Here is a 21,738-nt window from a genome sequence, read left to right as displayed (position 1 = left end):
ACCTGCTGTTGTGCATCAGAAACCACAGAGAGATAAGCACTTGCCTTTGAAGTATAAAGATTATCATGTTGATATGCCTAACATCCTTGGGCAAGCTGCAGTGGCAGATGATGAAGAGAAGGCAGAAGTAAAGAGGAAAGCAAATGAGTTTATGCATTTTGCCTTTTTGGTAGATATTGAACCAATTGATCACAAAGACTCTCATTGGGCTGCTGCTAAGAGAATTTTGAGATATCTCAGAGGAACACTCAACTATGGTGTTCTATTTCCTAAGGATTCTAATCAAACTCTCTCACAGACCTGGTTGGAATTTCAGAATCTACAACTATGTTGATGGGTTTCTTAGACTGGTGTGGAGACAAAGTGGAAAGGAAGAGCACTACGGGATATCTCTTCAAGTTCCTAGGTGCACCAATAAGCTGGTGTTCAAAGAAACAACCTATAGTGGCATTATCTTCCTGCGAGGCTAAGTACATTGCAGCATGCTATGCTGCATGCCAAGCACTGTGGCTAAGTACTTGAAGAATTGAAGATAGAAATTCAGAGGCCAATTGAATTGTATGTGGACAACAAATCCACTATCAGGTTGGCCATGAATCCAATAGCACACGGAAGGTCAAAACACATAAAGACAAGATTTCACTTTCTTTGTGAAAAAGTGAGCAAAAAATAGCTTGACTTGAAGTACTATAGTACTGAAATGCAACTTGCGGATATTCTCACAAAAGGCATGAAGGTGAACAGTTTCATAGTATTGAGACACAAGCTTGGAGTGTCATCTATAGAGATTCTGAATTAAGGGGGTGTGATAGTTGTAATTCAGAATATATTAGATATAATGTGTAATTGTGAGTTTGTTAAGTTTGTTATGTTTGATTAAGTCTGTACTTAGACTATATAAATGGTCTAATGTGTAATTCAGTTTTCAATAATATTCATCTCATCATTTTGAGTGTGTATGATTCCTTGGTTTTCTCTCCTTCTCTCCAACACGTATAAATTGAAAAGTCAAATATTCTCTTAAATTTAAAATGAATTTTGGGCTATCATTAAAGTTTTTTTAAATTACAATTAGGTCCTTCAGTTGGACAACAATCACATTAAAGATAGGCAACTCACTTACGTGGAAAAAATAGAGAAGTGGACAAATTCGATTGGTGTGTGTCACAAAATGCACATGAACATCAAATAAGGATACACCAAAGTTGTTAGGGAACTACTTGGGGCACCTAGAATTTTTGTTGGTACCCCCAACAGTTTTCCAAAATATCAAAAATGTTCTTATGGGTATTTTTGGTTATAAATAACATATTAGTTTCTATATTTCTACAATGCCTTTTTTTTTTCTTTTGTAAAACCGCACTCCTTTAGTGTAACTTGTTTCCATTAGCGTCTTTTTGTGAGCGTTTGTTGTCGCAGGTGGTGTACGTGCGTTGTTTACGGATATACGGTGAAGTTCGGAGGTTTTTCATCGTCGGAAAAGAAAAAGTGCGTATTTTTTTTTCAAAACAAATGGATTGACAATCCGTATGATTGATACGGATTAACAATCCGTATTGTTCATATGGATTGCCTACGGATTGAAAATCCGTATGTTTTGAATTTTTTTAAAATTATAATTTATTTAGAATTGTTTTATACATTTAATTTATTTACAAAATTTGATAATTAAACAAATTTGATTTTTAATTGAATGTTGTATTTAGATGTTTATTACAATAATTAATTAAACAAATTGGTATTTAATCGAATGATGTATTTGGATGTATATTATAGTGATTGAAAATTAAACAAATATGATATTTGTCAGACCCTAATTTCGTTTGGGGATAATCATTTGCTAAAGTTTTGATTCTTGCTAGCCGAATTGAGTTTCTTAACACCAGTTGTCGTGTAATCCGAAAGGTTTTTCGACGTTTCAAAGAGGAATATGAAAAATACCCAAAAGGGAGGGCAAAAGAGTCATTTGGAGGCTTTTTCAGACCCTTGGCTCGCCCAAGCTAGCCTCTGGCTCGCCTGGGCCACTAGAAGACTTAGGGGTGAAGTAACTGTAGAAGCAAGACTTCATGGTGAATGTGATTCAAAGGTGTTATGATGATAACAATGATGACAATAAAAGATTATGACAAAGGTGATGAACAAAAAACTCAAAGATCAAAGAACAACTCAAGTGAATCAAGAACAAGTCAAGAGTTCAAGAATCAAGAAGAATTCAAGACTCAAGAAGAAAGCCTATAATCAAGAATCAAGATTCTAGATTCAAGATCTCAAGAATCAAGATCAAGATTCAAGACTCAAGATTCAAGAATGAAGAAAAGACTCAATCAAGATAAGTATTAAAAAGTTTTTTCAAAACTTTGAATTGCACATGAGTTTTTGACAAAACCTTTACCAAAGAGTTTTTACTCTCTGGTAATCGATTACCATGTTGGTGTAATCGATTACTAGTAGCAAAATGAGTTTGAAAAAGTTTTCAAACTGAATTTACAACGTTCCAATTATTTTCAAAAGGCTGTAATCGATTACAATGTTTTGGTAATCGATTACTAGTGCCCTTGAGCGTTGAAATTCAAATTCAAAGGTGAAGAGTCACATCCTTTCACTTAAAAGCTTTGTGTAATCGATTACCAGTGACTGTTTTTGAAAAAATCAAAAGATGTAACTCTTCAAAAAGGTTTTGACTTTTTCAAATGGGTTTTAAGTTTTTCTAAAAGTTATAACTCTTCTGAATGGTCTTCTTGACCAGACATGGAGAGTCTATAAAAGCAAGGCTTTGTTTTGCATTTCAACAATCTTGAATATTTTTCCAATCATTTCATTACAATCCTTTACAAGCCTTGAATCCCTTTGAACTTCTTCTTCTTCTTTGTACCAAAAGCTTTCTGAAGTTTTCTGGTTTTCCAAACCTTGAAAACTTGTGCTATTCATCTTTTCATTCTCTTCTCCCTTTGCCAAAAAGAATTCGCCAAGGACTAACCGTCTGAATTCTTTTTGTGTCTCTCTTCTCCCTTCTCCAAAAGAACAAAGGACTAACCGCCTGAATTCTTTTGTGTCTCCCTTCTCCCTTGTCAAAGAATTCAAAACGACACAGTCTGAGAATTCTTTTGATTCTTCCCATTCCCTAATACAAAAGTGTTCAAAGGACTAACCGCCTGAGAATTCTTTTTTATCCCCATTCACAAAGTATCAAATGTTTAACAGCCTGAGATCTTTGTCTCAACACATTGGAGGGTACATCCTTTGTGGTACAAGTAGAGGGTACATCTACTTGGGTTTGACTGAGAACAAGAAAGGGTACATCTCTTGTGGATCAGTTCTAGTGGAGGGTACATCCACTAGGTTCAAAGAGAACAAGGGAGGGTACATCCCTTGTGGATCTTTGCTTGTAAATGGATTTTTACAAGGTTGAAAGAAATCTCAAGGACCGCAGGTCGCTTGGGGACTGGATGTAGGCATGGGTTGTTGCCGAACCAGTATAAAAACTCTTGTATGTTTGTTTCCTTCTTCCCTACTCTTTTACTTTTCGCTGTGCATTTAATTTCCGCTTTTACTTTCTGTTAAGTTTTCTCTTCTACTCCTCATTCTCTTAACAAGTTAGTAAAAGCCTTAAAAGAGTAATTTTTAATTAGTAAAGGTTTAGGAATAATTAATTCAACCCCCCATTCTTAATTATTTTGAGGCCACTCGATCCAACAGTAACCAACTCACCTGGGCGAGCAAGGTTACTTCAGGTTGAAGCAATAGCTCGCCTGAGCGAGCTGTTGTTCAACCTCCTCCCCTCATTTCCTATAAATAAGCTTGAAGGGGTTGAAGTAATGGGTTCAAACTTTCAAACATTGAAAGATTTAGTGAAATTAAGGAGAAGAAGGAGAAAGAAGAAGAAAAAACAAGGCCGAGGCACTTCCGAATTGCATTCGTGACCGATTCCTACATCGTTCTTTTTTCGTTTTTCGTTCATCGATCGGTTAATTTTTATTTTGAAGTTTTGAATTCACTCTATGCACCCTTAGAGGTCCCTTTTGTTGCTTTGTACATCTTCATCTTCATTCTTCTACCATCAGTGATCTCATTTCTTTGTGTAAAGCGAGTTTCGATCGATCATTTGTGTCGTAAGTTCACTTTATCACTGTAAAATAAAATTTCAACCGATCGTTTGTGCCGTAATCTTGGTTTATCATTGTAAAATAAAGTTTCAACTGATCAATTACTTCGCAAGTCATCTTTTAATGAGTTTGAAAGTAAATAAGTGAAACCCAAATTAAAATCAACACATAACCAAGCTTTTATCCATAAAAATCGCTTGAATCAGTTCAAGGTCCAACGCCTTAACGGTCTCTTTTACTTTTATCGGTTAAAATAAACCTTTCAAAAGTTTAAAATAAACCCTACGCGTAATTTTCTTGCTTTTAAAAACTACGTAGGTCTGAGTTCCTCATCGCACTTGAGGATACGTAGGAGCAAGGGTCACTCTCTTGTCGACCACAAAAAGTAAAAAACATAAAAGGGAAAATAAAATAAATATTGAAGTCATGATTTTGCACACTCGATTAAAGGTTGTTGTCTCTTGTAACGAGCGCATGGGGTGCTAATACCTTTTCCCGCACGTAAACAACTCCCAAACCTTAATTCTTAAAATTCGTAGACCCTTTTTTGGTTTTTTCTAACGTTTTTCTCAAATAAACGTTAGTGGAGACTCCCACATGTTTTCCTTTCTTGGAAGACGCACCCTTGAGTCTCGCTCGCCGTCCTGCTGAAGGGTAGGTTGCAACAATATTTAATTGAATGATGTATTTAGATGTTTATTACAACAATTGATAATTAAACAAATTTGGTATTTAATTGAAAGATGTATTTAGATGTTTATTACACTGATTGAAAATTAAAAAAAATATGTTATTTAATTGAATGATGTATTTAGATATTTATTACAACAATTAATAATTAAACAAATATGATATTTAATTGAATGATGCATTTAGATGTTTATTACAGTGATCGAAAATTAAACAAATATGATATTTAATTAAATGATATATTTAGATGTTTATTACAACAAATGATAATTAAACAAATTTGATATTTAATTGAATGATGTATTTATTAGAATTTATATGATATTTATTAGTCATTTGTTTAATTATAATATTATTTTTTTATAATTGAATATATTAATGAAAATATGTAGTATTTTCATAAGAGAGAGTAACTCCGAAATGCAACAACTCATGATTCTACTTCACCAAGATCAATATATTCACTGTTATAGGCTAAAGGATGAAAATGTTATACGTGACTTGTTCTAGAGTCATCCTGATGCAGTCAAATTAATCAATTCTTGTAATTTGTTTTTTTATTGACAGTATCTACAAAACAAATAGGTACAAAATGTCATTGCTTGATATTGTTGGTGTTACACCAACAGAAATGACATTATCCACTGTTTTTGCTTACTTGGAGGGAGAACGTCTTAATAATGTTGTTTGGGCTCTACAGCAGTTTCAGGGTCTTTTCATGAAAGTTGATGCACTCCTTGGGGTTATTGTTACCAACAAAGATTTGGCTTTGATGAATGCAATGAAAACTGTATTCTCGGATGCTACAAACTTGTTGTGTTGATTTCACATTGACAAGAATGTGAAGGCAGGAAGGTGCAAAATGCTGGTGGGTAAAAAAAATGCATGGAATTATGTGATGAAGGCTTGGGGGAGTTTGGTTGACTGTCTATGTGAGAGTTATTTTGATGAGTACCTTAAAAACTTTGAAATGGCTTGCTTTCCGTGGCCTATGTTTGTCGACTATGTGTGCCAAACATGGGTGATTCCGTACAAAGAAAAATTTGTTAAAGCATGGACTAATAAAGTGATGCATCTAGGAAACACAACTACTAACAGGTATGAATATTGTTTTTTGTTTGTCCTGATTTGTTTAAGTGTTGACTTAATTGAAAATGTTGTGGTTGTATATGCGTTGTTGTATATTTCATTTGTAGGGTTGAGAGTGTTCATTGGTCATTAAAGAGACTTCTACGAAACAACATTGATGACATATGCAATGTTTGGGAACCAATGAACAACATGATGACACTTCAACACCCCAAATTAAAACATCTTTTGAGACAAGTACGCACGTCGTTGGGCATGTGTTTAAAGTTACCTTGTACAAAAAACTACTTGGCATTGGTATCAAGGTACACTTTAAATGAAATTGTTGTTGAGTATGAGTGTGTAACTTATGCAAACAAAAACCTTTCACATTGTGGATGTGCCATGAGGACTACCCATGGTCTTCCATGTACATGTGAGAAGTCTAAATATGTTGGTGGCTCTATACCACTAGAGACAATCCACATTTTTTGTGTAGGCTCAGTTTTTCAGATTAAGGGTTATGTGAGGCTGAGGTGACCATAATTTAGGAGATGGAACCATATCGAAGCGATTTGAGAAACTCGATGTTTGTGGAAAAAGTACATTTGAAGATAAAGCTTCGAGAAATTGCTTATCTTGATCTAAACTTTATGTGTCCTCCTCCAAAAAAGGTGAGGACCAAAGGTGCTCCAAAAAAACCGCTAACTAGACAACAAAAGTCAAGAAAACATGATTTGTCTTATTGAGAGTATGTTGATGTGTTACACTTAGTGCAAAATAGTAATTCTTCTGTGAAACGTAGTGCATCATTTCCTGAGCAACCAATACAGAGATGAAATATTCCAATGTTGGATCAATTTCATTCGTGCATCTAGGATTCTGTTGAAAACATTATTGATGTCAAAGAGAATGGTAACCGTGGTTATCGTGCAATACCTTCCTTATTGGGTATGGGTGAAGATTCATGGTCATTGGTGCGCAAAGATCTGCATAAAGAACTCACAAGCCGGTTGGAAGAGTATATCAACCTGCTTGGTGACATAGAGAGATTTAAGGAATTAAAGTGTTCCCTACTTGTTGATAGATTATTTATGGTGCATAAGTTTATTGTTATGTCACTTTTTTCTTAAAATAACATTTAAATAACATCTATTTGTTGTCTGTTACATGTAGGTTACCATAGACAAATGGATGAATATTACGGATATGAGATATGTCATTGCTTCACTACTTGTGTTGACATTTTGTTACACTATGCATGTTATTTCCACTAATTGTGTTGCTTTGTTAGGATAACTTAAAAAAGTTAGGACATAAATAAGTACTTTGAAAATAACAAACATACATTCGTAATTTGTTAAGGACGAATTAATTTATTCCTCAAATCAACATTAACGACTAATTAACGATAAACAGATAACAAAAATTTGCATAAAATAATTAGCAATGTGTCTGTAAGTAACATAACAAATTTATAAATTAACCAAATGTCAATATTAATAAATAAATGTACCAAATAAAAAAATTATCCACAAAATTTAAAATAACTTATTAGCAAAAAAAAAACTTCAATGGTCATTCATACACCGCCTACGCCTCGATCTGTGGCCGATAGTTGGTTGGCCAATGTAGCTTCTAGCGATGCTTAGACATTCTTCAGCAATAGTATAAGCTTTTGTTCCTTCGGTTAAGATCCTCAGGTTTAGTAGCCTTTCCAATTTAGTAGCAATTGCTTCATAACCATCCTAGTAAATGAAAAAAACAAATATAAAAATTGTTAGTGATAAAATAAAAAACAAAACAACAAACACAAAATACGAAAAAAAAATATCACCACTGCATGTCGAGGAAGATGCACATCAATGTCTGGTTCATCATGTGTCGTTGTCGCCTTTGGTTGCTGAGGCACATCTGGTTCAACAAATGTGTCATATTGCTGAACTGGCAGAACTCTAGGAGGATCCTCTGGCTATGCCAGAGTCATAAATGGATGTGAAATCATGTAGAACCACTCCAAGTAATCAGACGAACACTAGCTAGGCACTACAGATATTTGCCCCACAAGTGCAACATAGTCACTGAACTGCATCCATCTATCAGCCATTTCTTCAACAGAAGCTGAAGGCGCAACAAGATGTAGTAGAATGGTCTGGATGTATCCAAACTATCGTACAACCCTCTTCGGTCGATGAATGACCGTCAAGGGCCTCCATCTGAGATGGTCGGGAAATAAGGAGATGACATCAAATTTTCTAAATGAACGGTGGTCACCATATGTAATCCAACACACAACATCAGGGGTCAGCATGTCTAGATGCCTACGATACGTCCACACGGGTAACACCTTGCCAGAGGTCCATCGGCATGCACACGGTCTACGCTCGTCATAATCCTCGACAGCTATGGCAAAACCAATAGATGGGAAATACTCATAGATCCAACACTACAAATATTTTGCAAACATATTCATTAAAATAAGCAACAACATATAATAACCAACACCAATGAAAAAATGTTTTATTCATATGTCAACTAACTTGTAACATAGTGATATATCCTGTAAACTACCTCGTCGTGCTCTTTGCGCCCCAAGCGTAAGTCCCACTCTACGTCAAGTCATGCAATGCATCCAAGAATACCACGTGCATGTGTGTGGGACTCTTGTTAACAAAGAGTGTGCATCCAAGCAGATGCAACAAATACGCTCGCGCTGCTACGATCCAGTGACATGTGTTGATTTTCGTCTAATACAGGTCTCGCAACCAGGATAGTCAAACATAAGAGTCATGACATTGAATCGTCTCATCTCTTGCCTTTACATCGTTGACCTCAAGTAATTCTACCAACATATAGACAACATCATCGACATGAAGCGTCTTGAAGCTATGGAATGCCTCTATGATCGACAAATGCAACAACGACGCCACGTCATCCAAGATGATAGTCACCTTTATTACGGGCAAATATAAACTACTAGTTTCCTTATGCCAGCGTTCCACGATAGCAGACATAAGTCCTCGATCGCCCGTATCTAGGGAACATGCGATCGAAGGACTTAGTCCACTGACAGCCACATGGCCTTCAATCTCTGGAGCAGGCTTGTCGAACTTAGCCATCTTCCTTCCATGGGAAGATAACTTAAGCTCAGGATGTTCCTAGAAATAATAATATCAATCATGTAACAAAAAAATAACAAGTTCTAAGCTACGTGCTTTATGTTTTTAAAGATTTATATACCTTTCCATTCCAAACTCTCAAAGCAACGTGATTTTCAAAATCTCTCAAAACTGATGTGTCATGGGGTCCGTTTGGAAAACCCTCAACATCAGTAACACCTTCTTCAATAGGTGGTTATTGCTGCTCTTCGTTTAATTCCTCCGTAGTCGTAAGGAGGATCCTCAACAACACGTGCCTCTTGTTGCTGCCTACGGGCAGATGCGGTAGGCCTTTGTCGTTGGGGGGCATCATTATCATCGTCACTAACCTCTCTCCTCCCTAGGGCTTTTCCTCTTACTCAACCTAAAGCTCGTCTGAAACCTCTAGCTCTAACCATTATCTGCATAATATTTTAAAAAACTAATAAATTTAATATCTTTTAAATATTGGTTTCGATATTTTTTTAAACTAACAAAGTTAATATCTTTTAAAGATTGGTTTCAATATTTTTTAAAAGTTAAACAAATTTAATATTACAATATTTTTATTTCCAAATTCGTATATATTTATTATAATTTTTTTACCAATGCAATTATTAAACTAATTTTTTTGTATTGTTTTTATACCACTATAAAATAATATCACCAAATCAATACTTATAAAATTACTAAAACTATTGCTAATATACAAAAAAAATTACATTACAAAACAAATTCAAAAAAAAACAGAAATATAAATATAGAATTTAAAAAAAACAAAAAAATGTCATATGGATTACTGATCCGTATGGGTCATACAGATTGCCAATCTCTATGCCCAACAGTTAAAAAAAATGTCATTTTCACGCAAAGTCATCGGAAAAATGCAAAAATAGCTACCATCATCGACAACCAACAACCAACAAAACAATGCACAAACAAACCGAAAATGATAAAGAGAACAACTTACCTCGAAGGAGAACAGAAATGCGTCAAGCCAATGAACGAAGAAAAAGATGAGAAACCACGAAGAAGAAGAAGAAGAAGAAGAAGAAGAAGAAGAAGAAGAAGAAGAAGAAGAAGAAGCTTGTTGTGCGAATGGAGAAGATCACAAACCCCCTTGAAGCGGAAGACAATGAATAGCAGAGAATAGGGATGATAGGGAGAATAGGGAACGAAGAACAAGCAAGGAAGAAGAAGCAACAACGAAGGAGAGGAGGAGCGTAAATGACAATGAACAGTGACTCGTGCGGACATATCTCTTATTTTTATTTATAGAGAAAAGGTGAAGGACATTTTAGCCCTTTCACCTTGATTGCTGGGTGTTCCAACAATAATGTTAGGTACCTAAAATAACACCAAATTGTTAGCCATTGGGTTTGGCCCAGTAAAAGACCGATTTACAACAATATATAATTTTGCTCAAAATAGACCAAACATACTCCCTCTTATCTCTATTATAAGTAACAAAAATCATATGTTTTTGAGTCACAAATATAAAACAATTAATTAATATTAATTTATTTAATAAAATTATCTTAAAATGTCTTCTATTATCCAAATAAAAAAATTTGTTTAATATCAAGTTTTAATAGATTATAATTTATTTATTTTTAAAATTAACATAATTCAATAAAATTAACTAATTTTTTAATATATATGAAATATTTATTTGTTTTGTAATGAAGATCAAAAGTAAATAATTTTACCTAAAAATATATACATCATGACTTTCTTCTAGACCTTAGAAACTCCAAACCAAATCTCACTTGGCACCAACCACAAACATAAGGACTTTTCCCCCTTGTCCCTTCTAAAAAATCTCATGCCACAATTAATGCCCACACCTTTATATTAGAAATCAAAATTTTGAAAAAGGACAAGAGACAGAGCGCGGAGAGGATAGAGAAGAAGATATCTTCCCAGTCCGAGTTGGCACGCGCGTGGGCCCCACACCCGCGAGATACTACTCAACAAAGCATGTGGAGGAAACACGTGCCACGTGTGAAATGAAGTTGTCCACGTGGCGCTCCGAGGAAGGCGAAGCGAGATCGCGCGCAACACCAACCTCTTATCAACAAAAATCTTAAGAATAAATCTCCCTCGTCAATGTTTTCTAACGTTTCTCTTCTTTTCTCACTCAGTGTCACTTCTTCACCGCCATGAATGCTATAGCCACTGCTTCTGCTCTCTCTCTTCCGATTTTTCTTAGAGCTGGGAAGCTTGACACCAAAAGGGTAACCTTTGTTTTTGTTCTACGTGTGTTGTTTTGTACTTTACTAGGTGTTTTTTTTTTTTTTTTGAGGTAATGGTAGAAGTAAAGTTTAATTTAATTATTTAAATGACATGAAGTTAGGATGCTAAATGGTGTTTGTTTAATTGCTGAGCTTGGAAGTTGGAGGGGTACGTTACATACTAGACATGGAGGGAAATTTGTTGATCCTAGTTACTTTAGATTAATTATTTATGTTTTTGTTTTTGTCCATGCAATTTTGAAAATTAGGCATGTGGATTTAGTTTTTAGCTGAACTGTGGCTTGCAGTAAAATGCTTGGTATAATAGCTTAATTTAAATTGTTTACTACAGGTTTCATTAGTTAATAGTTAATCACTTAAACCTTAAGGAAAATAGAGAAAAAGGGGTATGCACTTACAGTGTAAAAAGTCATCCAATACCTACCATGTATGGGAAGTTTGTTGACTTTAAAAATAAGAGTTAGCTATATATTGACGGTGTAAAATAGTTTTACATTATCATGCAATCACAAATCACCATTGATATTACTTTTAAAGTACTTATCACAAAAGTCAACAATCTTACCATGCATGATAGGTTGTGATTGGATGACGGTGTAAAACTCTTTACACTGTCAGTGTATAACTATTTTTCTTTTTAAAATAATTATCTTAAAGTAATTCAAACGGTGATTTGTAGTTGGATGACAGTTAGTGCATAGATATTAAACTCAAATAGATAATGAGTAGTTAACATATTGCAAGCTTCTCATTTGTATGGGCTACAATTTTTGGTACCTACATAACTGAAGAAGTGTGGTCTGTTCTCTTTAACATTTTTTGGAACATGTCACATGTCAAATTTCAGGATTTGAAAGGTAGATTTAGAGTGTTTGCTGTATTTGGAGAAGAAGAGAAGAAAAATGCATGGGGTGCGCTTTTTGATGTTGAGGATCCGAGATCTAAGTTTCCACAGAATAAAGGGAAGGTTTTGGATATATCTCAAGCACTAGAAGTGGCAAGACATGATATTCAGTACTTAGATTGGCGAGCTCGGCAAGATGTGCTAACAATCATGCACCTCCATGAAAAGGTTTCAACTGATTTCATTTAAGTTATTGTTATATAGAATCAAATTGATGCTAGAATGGACTATGATGGATTTTTTTATGTTTTGCCTTTGTGAATATTGGACATCTATAAACTTGGCCATTGGATCAGATTACTGAGATTAGAGTGTCACTACATTATAGTTTTTGTTTGACTAACCCCTTTTACTCTGAGTTATGCATGTTCCACCATTTGTTGATTTATACCTCCAAAAATTATGGGTGTAGGTGGTCGAAGTTCTTAATCCTCTAGCTCGCGAATATAAATCAATTGGCACCCTGAAAAAGGAGCTAGCCGAGTTGCAGGATGAATTAGCACAAGCACACACACAGGTATTTAATTTTAGCAGTAGCAAACCAGTCAGCGCAACTTGAAACCGAGTTGTTTTTAATTGATCTAACTTGGCAGAAACTTGTCAATATGTTATTAATTTGTCACTATATTTACTCAACTTAATGAATAACAACAGGTTCATATATCTGAAGCAAGGGTTACCACTGCTTTAGATAAACTTGCTTACATGGAAGAATTGGTAAATGATAGGCTGTTGCAAGATCGAAGCACGACTGATGTTGCCCAAACATCCTCTTCTCCCAGTACTTCTGCAAATTCTTTAGTTACAGAAAAGAGAAGGCAGCCACGGAAAAGCTTGAATGTATCGGGTCCAGTTCAGTCATACCATCCCCATTTGAAGAATTTCTGGTATCCTGTTGCTTTTTCTAATGACCTAAAGGATGATACCATGGTAAGTCAATATGTGTCTAAGTGTTTTTTTTTTTGGAAAAAATATCTATTATATACTTAAAAATATTTGTATCATCTATTTCAATAAAAAAATAAACTATAAACCATTATGATATGATAGTAGTGTATAGTTTCAAGCCAAAAGATAAGGTGCATGTATATTGAAAATTGAATTTTTATCATTAAGGTTTAGGTGGTTTAAATACAAAGTGAAAGATTATATTTTACTAGATGAATCTTAGTTGAATGAATGCATTGGAAGTTGTTTTTGTTTCAACTTCCAAGAGAGCTTATTTATTATAGTTGGTGGCAATCTTCACTATAAACAGAGAAGAAAATTAGTGGAGAAAACCAACACTAGAAGAGAGAGTGTGCGAGAAGAAAGGTTGTGAAACAAAGTCACTTTGTTGAGAGAAAAATGGCTTTGTATGAGAGTATTATCATTTCTTGTAACCATTGAGTGGGGTACTCAGGTTTGTAGAGTGATACACTATTTGGGACGGGTTATAATCTTGTAATCATTTTTGTGATAGTGAAATACTTTTTGAGACGATTCAGTGGACGTAGGCAAGAGGTGCCGAACCACGTTAAATTCTTGTGTTTGTTATTATTTACATTATAATCTTTGTTGTGTTCTTACGATTCTTTGTGGGTGTGAGTAATTTTATTTGTGGGAGCGTTGATTACCCAACAAGTAGAACATTTTCTTTCATTGGATAACAAAGTAAAATAAATGAGCATTTGACAGATTTTGATCGGTATTGCTTCTATTTTATTTTTTCATTTATAGGAGAGCTGAATTTAAGGTTTCTATCCTAATCTCCCCATTTGAATATAACCATGTAGGCTCCTAAAAGGCCTTTTTTGTGGCACATTATGACTTATTGCAAATGAAAATGTTTCACTATTTTTTTGTTATTTTCTATTTTATTACTTCTTTTTCTTTTTGTTGTTTTCAATTTATTTAAGGGGGTAATGGGGTGTCATATATGATTAAAGATAGACATACTCATAAGCTAAATGCAAATTCTCATAAATGTGTTACTCCTTTTCTATCTCAGATCCCAATAGAATGTTTTGAGGAACCATGGGTTATCTTTCGAGGGAAAGATGGGAAGCCTGGATGTGTGCAGAACACCTGTGCACATAGAGCCTGCCCTCTGCACCTTGGTTCAGTAAATGAGGGTCGTATCCAATGTCCCTACCATGGTTAGTTGTCACCAAAACAAATGATTATATCTTAGCAATGAGTTAAATGTAATTGTTGATGCTAATGTAGGTGTAATTTCACATTACACAACCTACAGATTTATGTACACTGAAATTGACATACTCTAAAATTTCAAATGGTTGGATATCAGGCTGGGAATATACTACTGATGGAAAATGTGAGAAAATGCCATCTACTCGACAGCTAAATGTGAAAATAAAGTCAGTTCCATGCTTTGAAAAGGAGGGAATGATCTGGATTTGGCCTGGCAATGACCCCCCAGCAGCCACACTTCCATCTATACTACCTCCTTCTGGATTTGAAATCCATGCTGAGGTATGTTATGAATATAATCTGTCCCTTAGGTAGTGTTCGATGCACAAAATAAAAGAATTACAATTATATGATTGATTAAAAGAAAAAGAAACCTGTGTTTTCTTACTTGTTGGTTCTTCACTTGTTACAGATTGTGATGGAACTTCCAATTGAACACGGTTTACTTTTGGACAATCTTTTGGATCTTGCACATGCCCCTTTTACTCACACCTCAACATTTGCTAAGGGATGGAGTGTTCCCAGGTTTGTTTGGTTTATACCATTAAAACTGAAAGCAATTGTCATTCAGAAGGGGTAACCAGTGATGAAGGGATCAAAATGCCTTTTGGGGATGTTACAATTTAGCTCATTTCAAATTGATCGAAAACTTCTTTCCCTTTCCCCCAAATTTGTTTGAAGTTTTTGGCTTCTAGAATACACTTCTAGAATTAAGAGTTGGAATTTTATCATGCAGAGGATTCAATAGGTTAAACTGATTCATGTTCTTGAAAATAGTAAATAGTTATAACAATTCACTCTAAGAAGCCTTTTTCCATTGACAATTATATTGTAAATGCATTCAAGGGTGATATTTTTCTGGGGTTAATGGTTCAATATCATAATGTAATCAGTGCAACACACTTTTTATTTTGATTTGCGCATTAATGGAATACTTCAGATTTTTGTTATATGTCTTAGGCTCTTAGCTTTATCTTATGAAACAATAAATTTCTAGCTCACTCAGTCTCCTTGCATGAATTTGAACTTGCAGCTTGGTGAATTTTTTGACACCTGCATCTGGCCTGCAAGGATACTGGGATCCCTATCCTATTGATATGGAGTTTCGACCACCTTGCATGGTACTATCAACCATTGGAATTTCAAAGCCTGGGAAACTGGAGGGACAAAGTACCAGGGAATGTTCAACGCACCTGCACCAACTTCATGTCTGCTTACCATCTTCAAAACAAAAGACAAGATTGCTATACAGAATGTCACTGGATTTTGCTCCTCTGCTTAAGCATATACCTTTAATGAAATATCTATGGAGGCATTTTGCAGAACAGGTAGAGTGTTTTTCAAATCATGAATGCATATTTTACTGTGTTTGATAACCATGTTTGAACTAGAGAGGAAGAACAAAAGTTAAAAAGAAAGGGTAAATTGCCTATTTCGTCCTTGAAAGCGTTGCCGTCATAGTCCTTGAAACTAAGGAAATTCAGAATAAAGTCCCTATAACTGCAATCTGCCAATCATGTTATTCCAAATGTTACATGCAACATTTGACTTTAGTGATAATATTATCACATCATTAGGAATCAAAATGATAGTAATTTGTTAAATTTAGAGACTTGATAAAACAGTTGGCAGTTTCAGGTGTTTATTTCGACTTTCTCTAGCTTCAGGGACCCATGTGATAACATTTAACAATTTCAGGACATAAAAAGTGACTTACCCAAAAAGAAAATACAACTCAAAGGATATACCAGGTTTTGTTGTAGATATCCTCATAAATTGGGATAATTAAACTTGCAGAGGATACATAAACACCAACAGGAAATCTTAAAAACCAAACATAATTCTGCCTATAATTCAATATGATTTGAATTTTTAGTATTGGTTATTTATTAGTAGTTAAATAAAAGACAAAACTTTACAAATGTGATCATGTTCTCATTTTGCTTTTACTATCAAGTTCTCAACTCAAATTATGGTATGTGGATAGCAATATGTTGCAAAATAGAAAATCCACATGTCATCATTTAATTTGAGAAGCTAATAACAAGAACATGAAAAAACAAATTATGCAAGTTTTGTCCTTAAATAAATGACATCTTTGTCTTCTCCAACATCTGTTAATTGGTGTGTTTTAATGTTCATCTTCAAAGGTTTTAAATGAGGATCTACGGCTAGTGGTGGGGCAGCAAGAGAGAATGAACAATGGTGCAAACGTATGGAATTTCCCAGTAGCCTACGACAAGCTTGGGGTGAGATACAGAATGTGGAGAGATGCATTGGAGAGAGGAGCCAAACAACTACCATTCTCACCACAACACATAGATTAAGTACAGAGTGAACAATTTTTATTTTCTTTTTCTCTCACTCAGTGATGCTTCTTAAATCCTTCGATAAGGAATTTTTCTTTTTTCAACTCAAGGCTTCATCATCTCTACAAGAGCTTCCGGAAACTGTTGTATTCATCAGAGGCTGTTCCTTTCCCTATAATAGTCGAGTCTTGACACCTTTTCACCCTTTTTTCATTTTTTTTAAATGTGTACAGTTTCAAACCATTTTTTTCCCCTTGTGATATCTGCACCATCTCTCATCTGGTGCCTTAACCTTACCCTTATTCAAAGGGGAATGTTGTCTGACACAATATTCAGGGCAATGTAATTTAATTCAGAATACCTGATTGGTTTGGGTTACAACTTCAGACTTTTATATATTTTCAATTGTGTTTGTTAGGAATGAATCCAAGGTTTTAAATGATTATGATGTCATTGTGATATTTGGTATTACAAAAAATGAAAAAATGCGGATAAACACAGTTAATGCAGTGGTGGCGGATTAAGACATTAAGATTTTCTAGAGTAGTTACAATGAGTCTTTTTTTTTTTTGACAGTTACAGTAAGTCTTTTTTTTTCTTTTCTAATTTCGTAGTTGAAAGTTGAAACTAGGTTTCTTTAATTAAAATTAAAGGTGAAATGCTCATTTGTTTTTTCTAATTCAAATGACATTTTCTTGCACAATCTTTTACAAGGACTTAATATTTCAATTTAAATGATCATTAAATATTTTAAACCCTTATTTTTCTTAAGAATTATGCAAATTTTATTATTATTATTTAAGTCCAAATAAAATTATACAAATTAATAAATGATATATTTTTTTTAAAATCTTACATTATCTTTCTCTTTTAAAGCTTTTAACTTATTATAAACTAAAATGTCGAAGATGAGTGATTACTTCCAATATTATGGATATTATTATATCATGGATATTATTATGAATATGATCAGTAAAAAAATTAAATAAATTCTATCAAAGTTTAAATTTATCATACATAAACCTCCAACTAAAAATTAACTATTTAATTTTTAATTTTTTTCAATAAACAATTATTTTTAAAGAATAAACTTAGCCAAACTTTACAGTGAATTCTAAATAAAGCTTAAAAAGTGACACAAAATTCCAACGCAACAAAGGCATATGTTTTTGCATTCTTCAAGTACAATTTCCGAAATTATTTTACGATTTCTACAACAAAAAAATAATATGATCATAGTATTGTACATAACAAAACAACTAATAAACCCTCAGTTTTTTTTTTTTTTAATTTTAAATTTTCCCAAAACCTCTCTTGACACATCTCTCTTCACAGTTCGGAGCCACAGAAGGGGCAGAATCGGAAGTCAGCCTCCACCGCGCGGTCGCATAAACGGCAGCGCAAGGCGCCGGGAACCTTCGCCGACGCCGAATCGGCGGCGGTTCCGGGCGGCAGGAACGAAGAAGAGTTTGAGAACCTTGTCGTAGTTGACGAGATCGACGCGGTTGTTGGCGCAGCACGTGCACTTGCCCACACCAGATTTCAGCACCTGCCGCAACTCTTGCTGTAACCCTCCCACGAAGAAAAAGAACATTGCTACAACCTCTCTTAAGTCTTAACCTTCCTTCTACGTTTTTTTTCTATTTATTCTCGAATCTCAGCGTTGAAGTGAAATTTGGTGTTTTGTAATATACACACTCTGGGGAAATATTCGTTTTCTTTTTTTTGTTTCTCTGGGGCCTTCATGCGATTTCTTTCTTTAGCTTTGGGCTTATGTGATAAGGGTCTTATAAAGCTGGATCAGCACCAACACGTACAGCTTGGTGAATGGGATTGCTATTTCTAAACTCTTTTTACTCATACTCCTCACAAATCTCATGTCTGACACGAATAAATGAATGCAAAGCTTGCAGAGGAAGTTAGAGAGAAAAAGAGATGAAGGAAGTAATGAATTGCATAGAATGAATATCACACATTACTAGCTTGGAATACAAGACTAACTAACTCATTAACTTTCGTTACATAGAGATTAACAAACTAAACTAACTATAGTTACATAGTAATCTATGCTAAGAGTCTCCCTTAAGTTAGGAATGGATATCAGACATTCCTAACTTGAAATACAGAAACTGGAAAGCACCAAGCATGAAAGCCTTAGTGTAGATGTTAGCTAATTGATTTGCAGAAGAAACAAGAAGTAATTTCACAAGACTAGTAAGCATCTTTTTTTGAACTATGTGACAATCAATTTCAATATGTTTTATCCTCTTATGAAAAACAAGATTGACCAGATTTGTTATCACAGTACAATACAACAGGATGCTGGAAATCAATTTTAAAATCTTCCAGCAAATAAGTAAGTCATTGTAGCTCACAAGTGGCACTTGCTAAAGCCCAATATTTAGCTTCAGAGGAACTTCTGGATACAATAGCTTGCTTCTTGGACTTCCACAAGATTAATGAATCACCAATGTACACAACATAACCAGAGATAGATCTTTTAGTATCAATACAACCAGCTTAATCTAAATCACTAAAACCTTTTAAATGAATATTACTAGCAGCAGACAGAAAAATCCCTGCACCTGGAGTCCCTTTGAGGTATCTAAGGATTCAAAAAGTAACTTGCTTATGATCTGAAGTGGGATTAGCAAAAAATTGGCTCAGATGTTGCACAACATATGTAATATTTGGCCTTGTGTTAGTCAGATAGATTAATCTCCCAATTAATCTCTTATAAGAAGAAGCATCCTCTGCTGAAAGAGGAGACCCTGAGTGTTGATGCAACTTGGTGGTGTAATCACGGGTGGACACTGGCTTTGAACCAAGCATGCTAGCATCATTGATAATATCTCGTGCATACTTCCTTTGACAGAGGTTTATACCAGTAAAACTTCTGGCTACCTCGAAACCTAGAAAGTACCTTAAATCTCCTAAATCCTTTATTTTGAAAGCACTATCCAAAAGATGTGTAATCCTTTGAATTTCAGACAAATCATTGCCTGATAGGACAATGCCATCAACATAAACCAATAAAACAACAATTGTGTTAAAACCATGCTTAATAAACAAAGAATGATCATAAGCACATTGTTTATATCCTTGGGAAACTAGAAAAGATGATAATCTGGAATACCATTGCATGTTAGCTTGTTTCAGGCCACATAAAGACCTTTGAAGTCTACAAACTTGTCCTGCTCTAGCCACTTACATACCCTGGGGGATAGTCATGTACACTTCTTCATTTAAATCACCATGTAAGAAAGCATTGTTCACATCTAGTTGCTTAAGATGCCACTGATTAATAACAGCTAAAGCCAATAGAAGTCTCACTGTGGTTAACTTAGCCACTGGAGAGAAAGCATCTAGATAGTCTTGTCCTTCCACTTGAGTGTAGCCTTTAGCCACTATCCTGGCTTTATACCTCTCTATTGAACCATTAAATTTGTGTTTGATCTTGTACACCCATTTACAACCAATTGTAGTTTTGTGCTTAGGAAGATCAATAAGAATCCAAGTATCATTAAGCTCTAATGCTTTGATCTCTACATGCATGGCCTGAATCCAATTAGGATCCTTAGATGCTTCATTATATGACTGAGGTTCAACATCTTGTGTGATAGATGAAATAACGTTGTGATAAGATGGAGATAATCTGTTATAGGAAAAGATAGAGCTAAGAGGATAGAGACTAGTACCTGTAGAGTGACTGGCAACAGTTGATGGTGGGTATGTGACATGGAAGTCTTTATACTTACTTGGTATATGTATGTCTCATGGATCTTCTAAATCTATAAGTGGGTTGCTATGAGGTTAAGGGATCATAATTATGATCATTGGGTATAGACAAGACAAGATCACTTGGTGATTCTGAAGAAGAGTCATCAAACTGATCAATGCTATGAGAAGAAGGAGTAGACATAGGTAGGACAGTAACATGATCTGGTTTATTCTGGTCAGTAAATGGAAAGCAACCCTCATAGAAAATGACATTTCTAAAGACAAAAATAGCCATGGTTTTAAGATCAAAGGTGATATATCCTTTTGTGTTTGGCTTGAAATCCAAAAAGACAAAAGTGGCAACTCTTGGGTCAAGCTTCTTTCTGTTGGCTGTCAAAGTGCTACAAAAGCATAGACAACCAAACACCCTTAAAGAATCAATATCATAGATGGTTCCATACAATTTTTCATAAGGAGTTTAATTGCCAAGGAAAGGGGTTGGCATGCAATTAATAAGGACAACTGAGTGAATTACGACATAAGACCAGAAAATAGATGGTAAATTAAACTAAAATACCAAGGATCGAGTTAGATTTAATAGATTTTGATGTTTTTTTCTTCAATCCCATTCTATTGGGGAGTTTCAACACATGAACATTGATGTACAATGCCAATATCATCATAAAATTGTTTCATAATGAACTCTGATCCATTGTTAGATTTGATAATCTTTACTTTTGATGCATATTGTCTTTCAACATTGGCAACAAAATTCTTTAAATGAGATTGTGTTTCAACTTTTTAATTCATAAGGAAAACCCAAACAGCCCTTGAATAATCATCTACTATAGTGAGAAAATATTTGTAACCATTTAAAGAAGTTGCCTTGCAAGGGCCCTAGATATCAACATGTACAAGAGCAAAAGCACAAGGAGAGAGAATCATTGTTGGGAAATGACAATCTTTTATGTTTTGAATGATGACAAGTCTCACATATAAAATGTTTGTCTGATGTAAGAATAGGATAAAGTTGTTTTGAAAACAACAATCTTTCAAAAGATGGATGACCAAGTCTAAAATGCCACAAATCTATGGGTATTTTATTACATGACAAAGCTGAAATACTAGAAACACTAGGACAAATAGGGACAAAGATGGAATTAGAGTTGTACTCTCCATGAGGCTTGAGAGGAACCATCTTGAGTCTGTAAAGACCTTCCACCATATCAACTAAACCAATCCTCTGTAGGTTCTGCATATCCTGTATAAAACATTTGTCATTCATGAAAGTCAGTTTGCAAGACAAATAAGAGACCAATTTGGATATTGAAATCAGATTGAACTTAAAACTAGGTATTT

General features: G+C 34.6%; 2 protein-coding genes and 1 pseudogene across 2 annotated transcripts; 1 reads left to right on the top strand and 2 right to left on the bottom strand.

Moving 5' to 3' along the window:
* Positions 1-8,028: 8,028 nt before the first annotated feature.
* On the bottom strand, positions 8,029-8,980 carry LOC114381658. Its single transcript, XM_028340900.1, has 2 exons — positions 8,678-8,980; positions 8,029-8,307 (listed from the first exon to the last, which is right to left on the bottom strand). Exons 1-2 carry the CDS (start codon positions 8,978-8,980, stop codon positions 8,029-8,031), a joined length of 582 nt encoding a protein of 193 aa, XP_028196701.1.
* A 2,111-nt stretch (positions 8,981-11,091) lies between these two features.
* LOC114382495 (chlorophyllide a oxygenase, chloroplastic-like) lies at positions 11,092-17,102 on the top strand. Its single transcript, XM_028341963.1, has 9 exons — positions 11,092-11,235; positions 12,101-12,325; positions 12,570-12,674; positions 12,812-13,087; positions 14,148-14,295; positions 14,448-14,632; positions 14,763-14,875; positions 15,384-15,678; positions 16,501-17,102. Exons 1-9 carry the CDS (start codon positions 11,161-11,163, stop codon positions 16,675-16,677), a joined length of 1,599 nt encoding a protein of 532 aa, XP_028197764.1. The 5' UTR covers positions 11,092-11,160; the 3' UTR covers positions 16,678-17,102.
* Positions 17,103-17,802: 700 nt separating this feature from the next.
* LOC114382040 lies at positions 17,803-18,627 on the bottom strand (annotated as a pseudogene).
* Between the last annotated feature and the right edge of the window lie 3,111 nt (positions 18,628-21,738).

This window comes from Glycine soja, chromosome 13 (assembly GCF_004193775.1).
Source record: "Glycine soja cultivar W05 chromosome 13, ASM419377v2, whole genome shotgun sequence".
In the NCBI taxonomy this organism is placed as follows: Eukaryota; Viridiplantae; Streptophyta; class Magnoliopsida; order Fabales; family Fabaceae; genus Glycine; species Glycine soja.
This window is presented reverse-complemented; position numbering and strand designations above follow the sequence as displayed.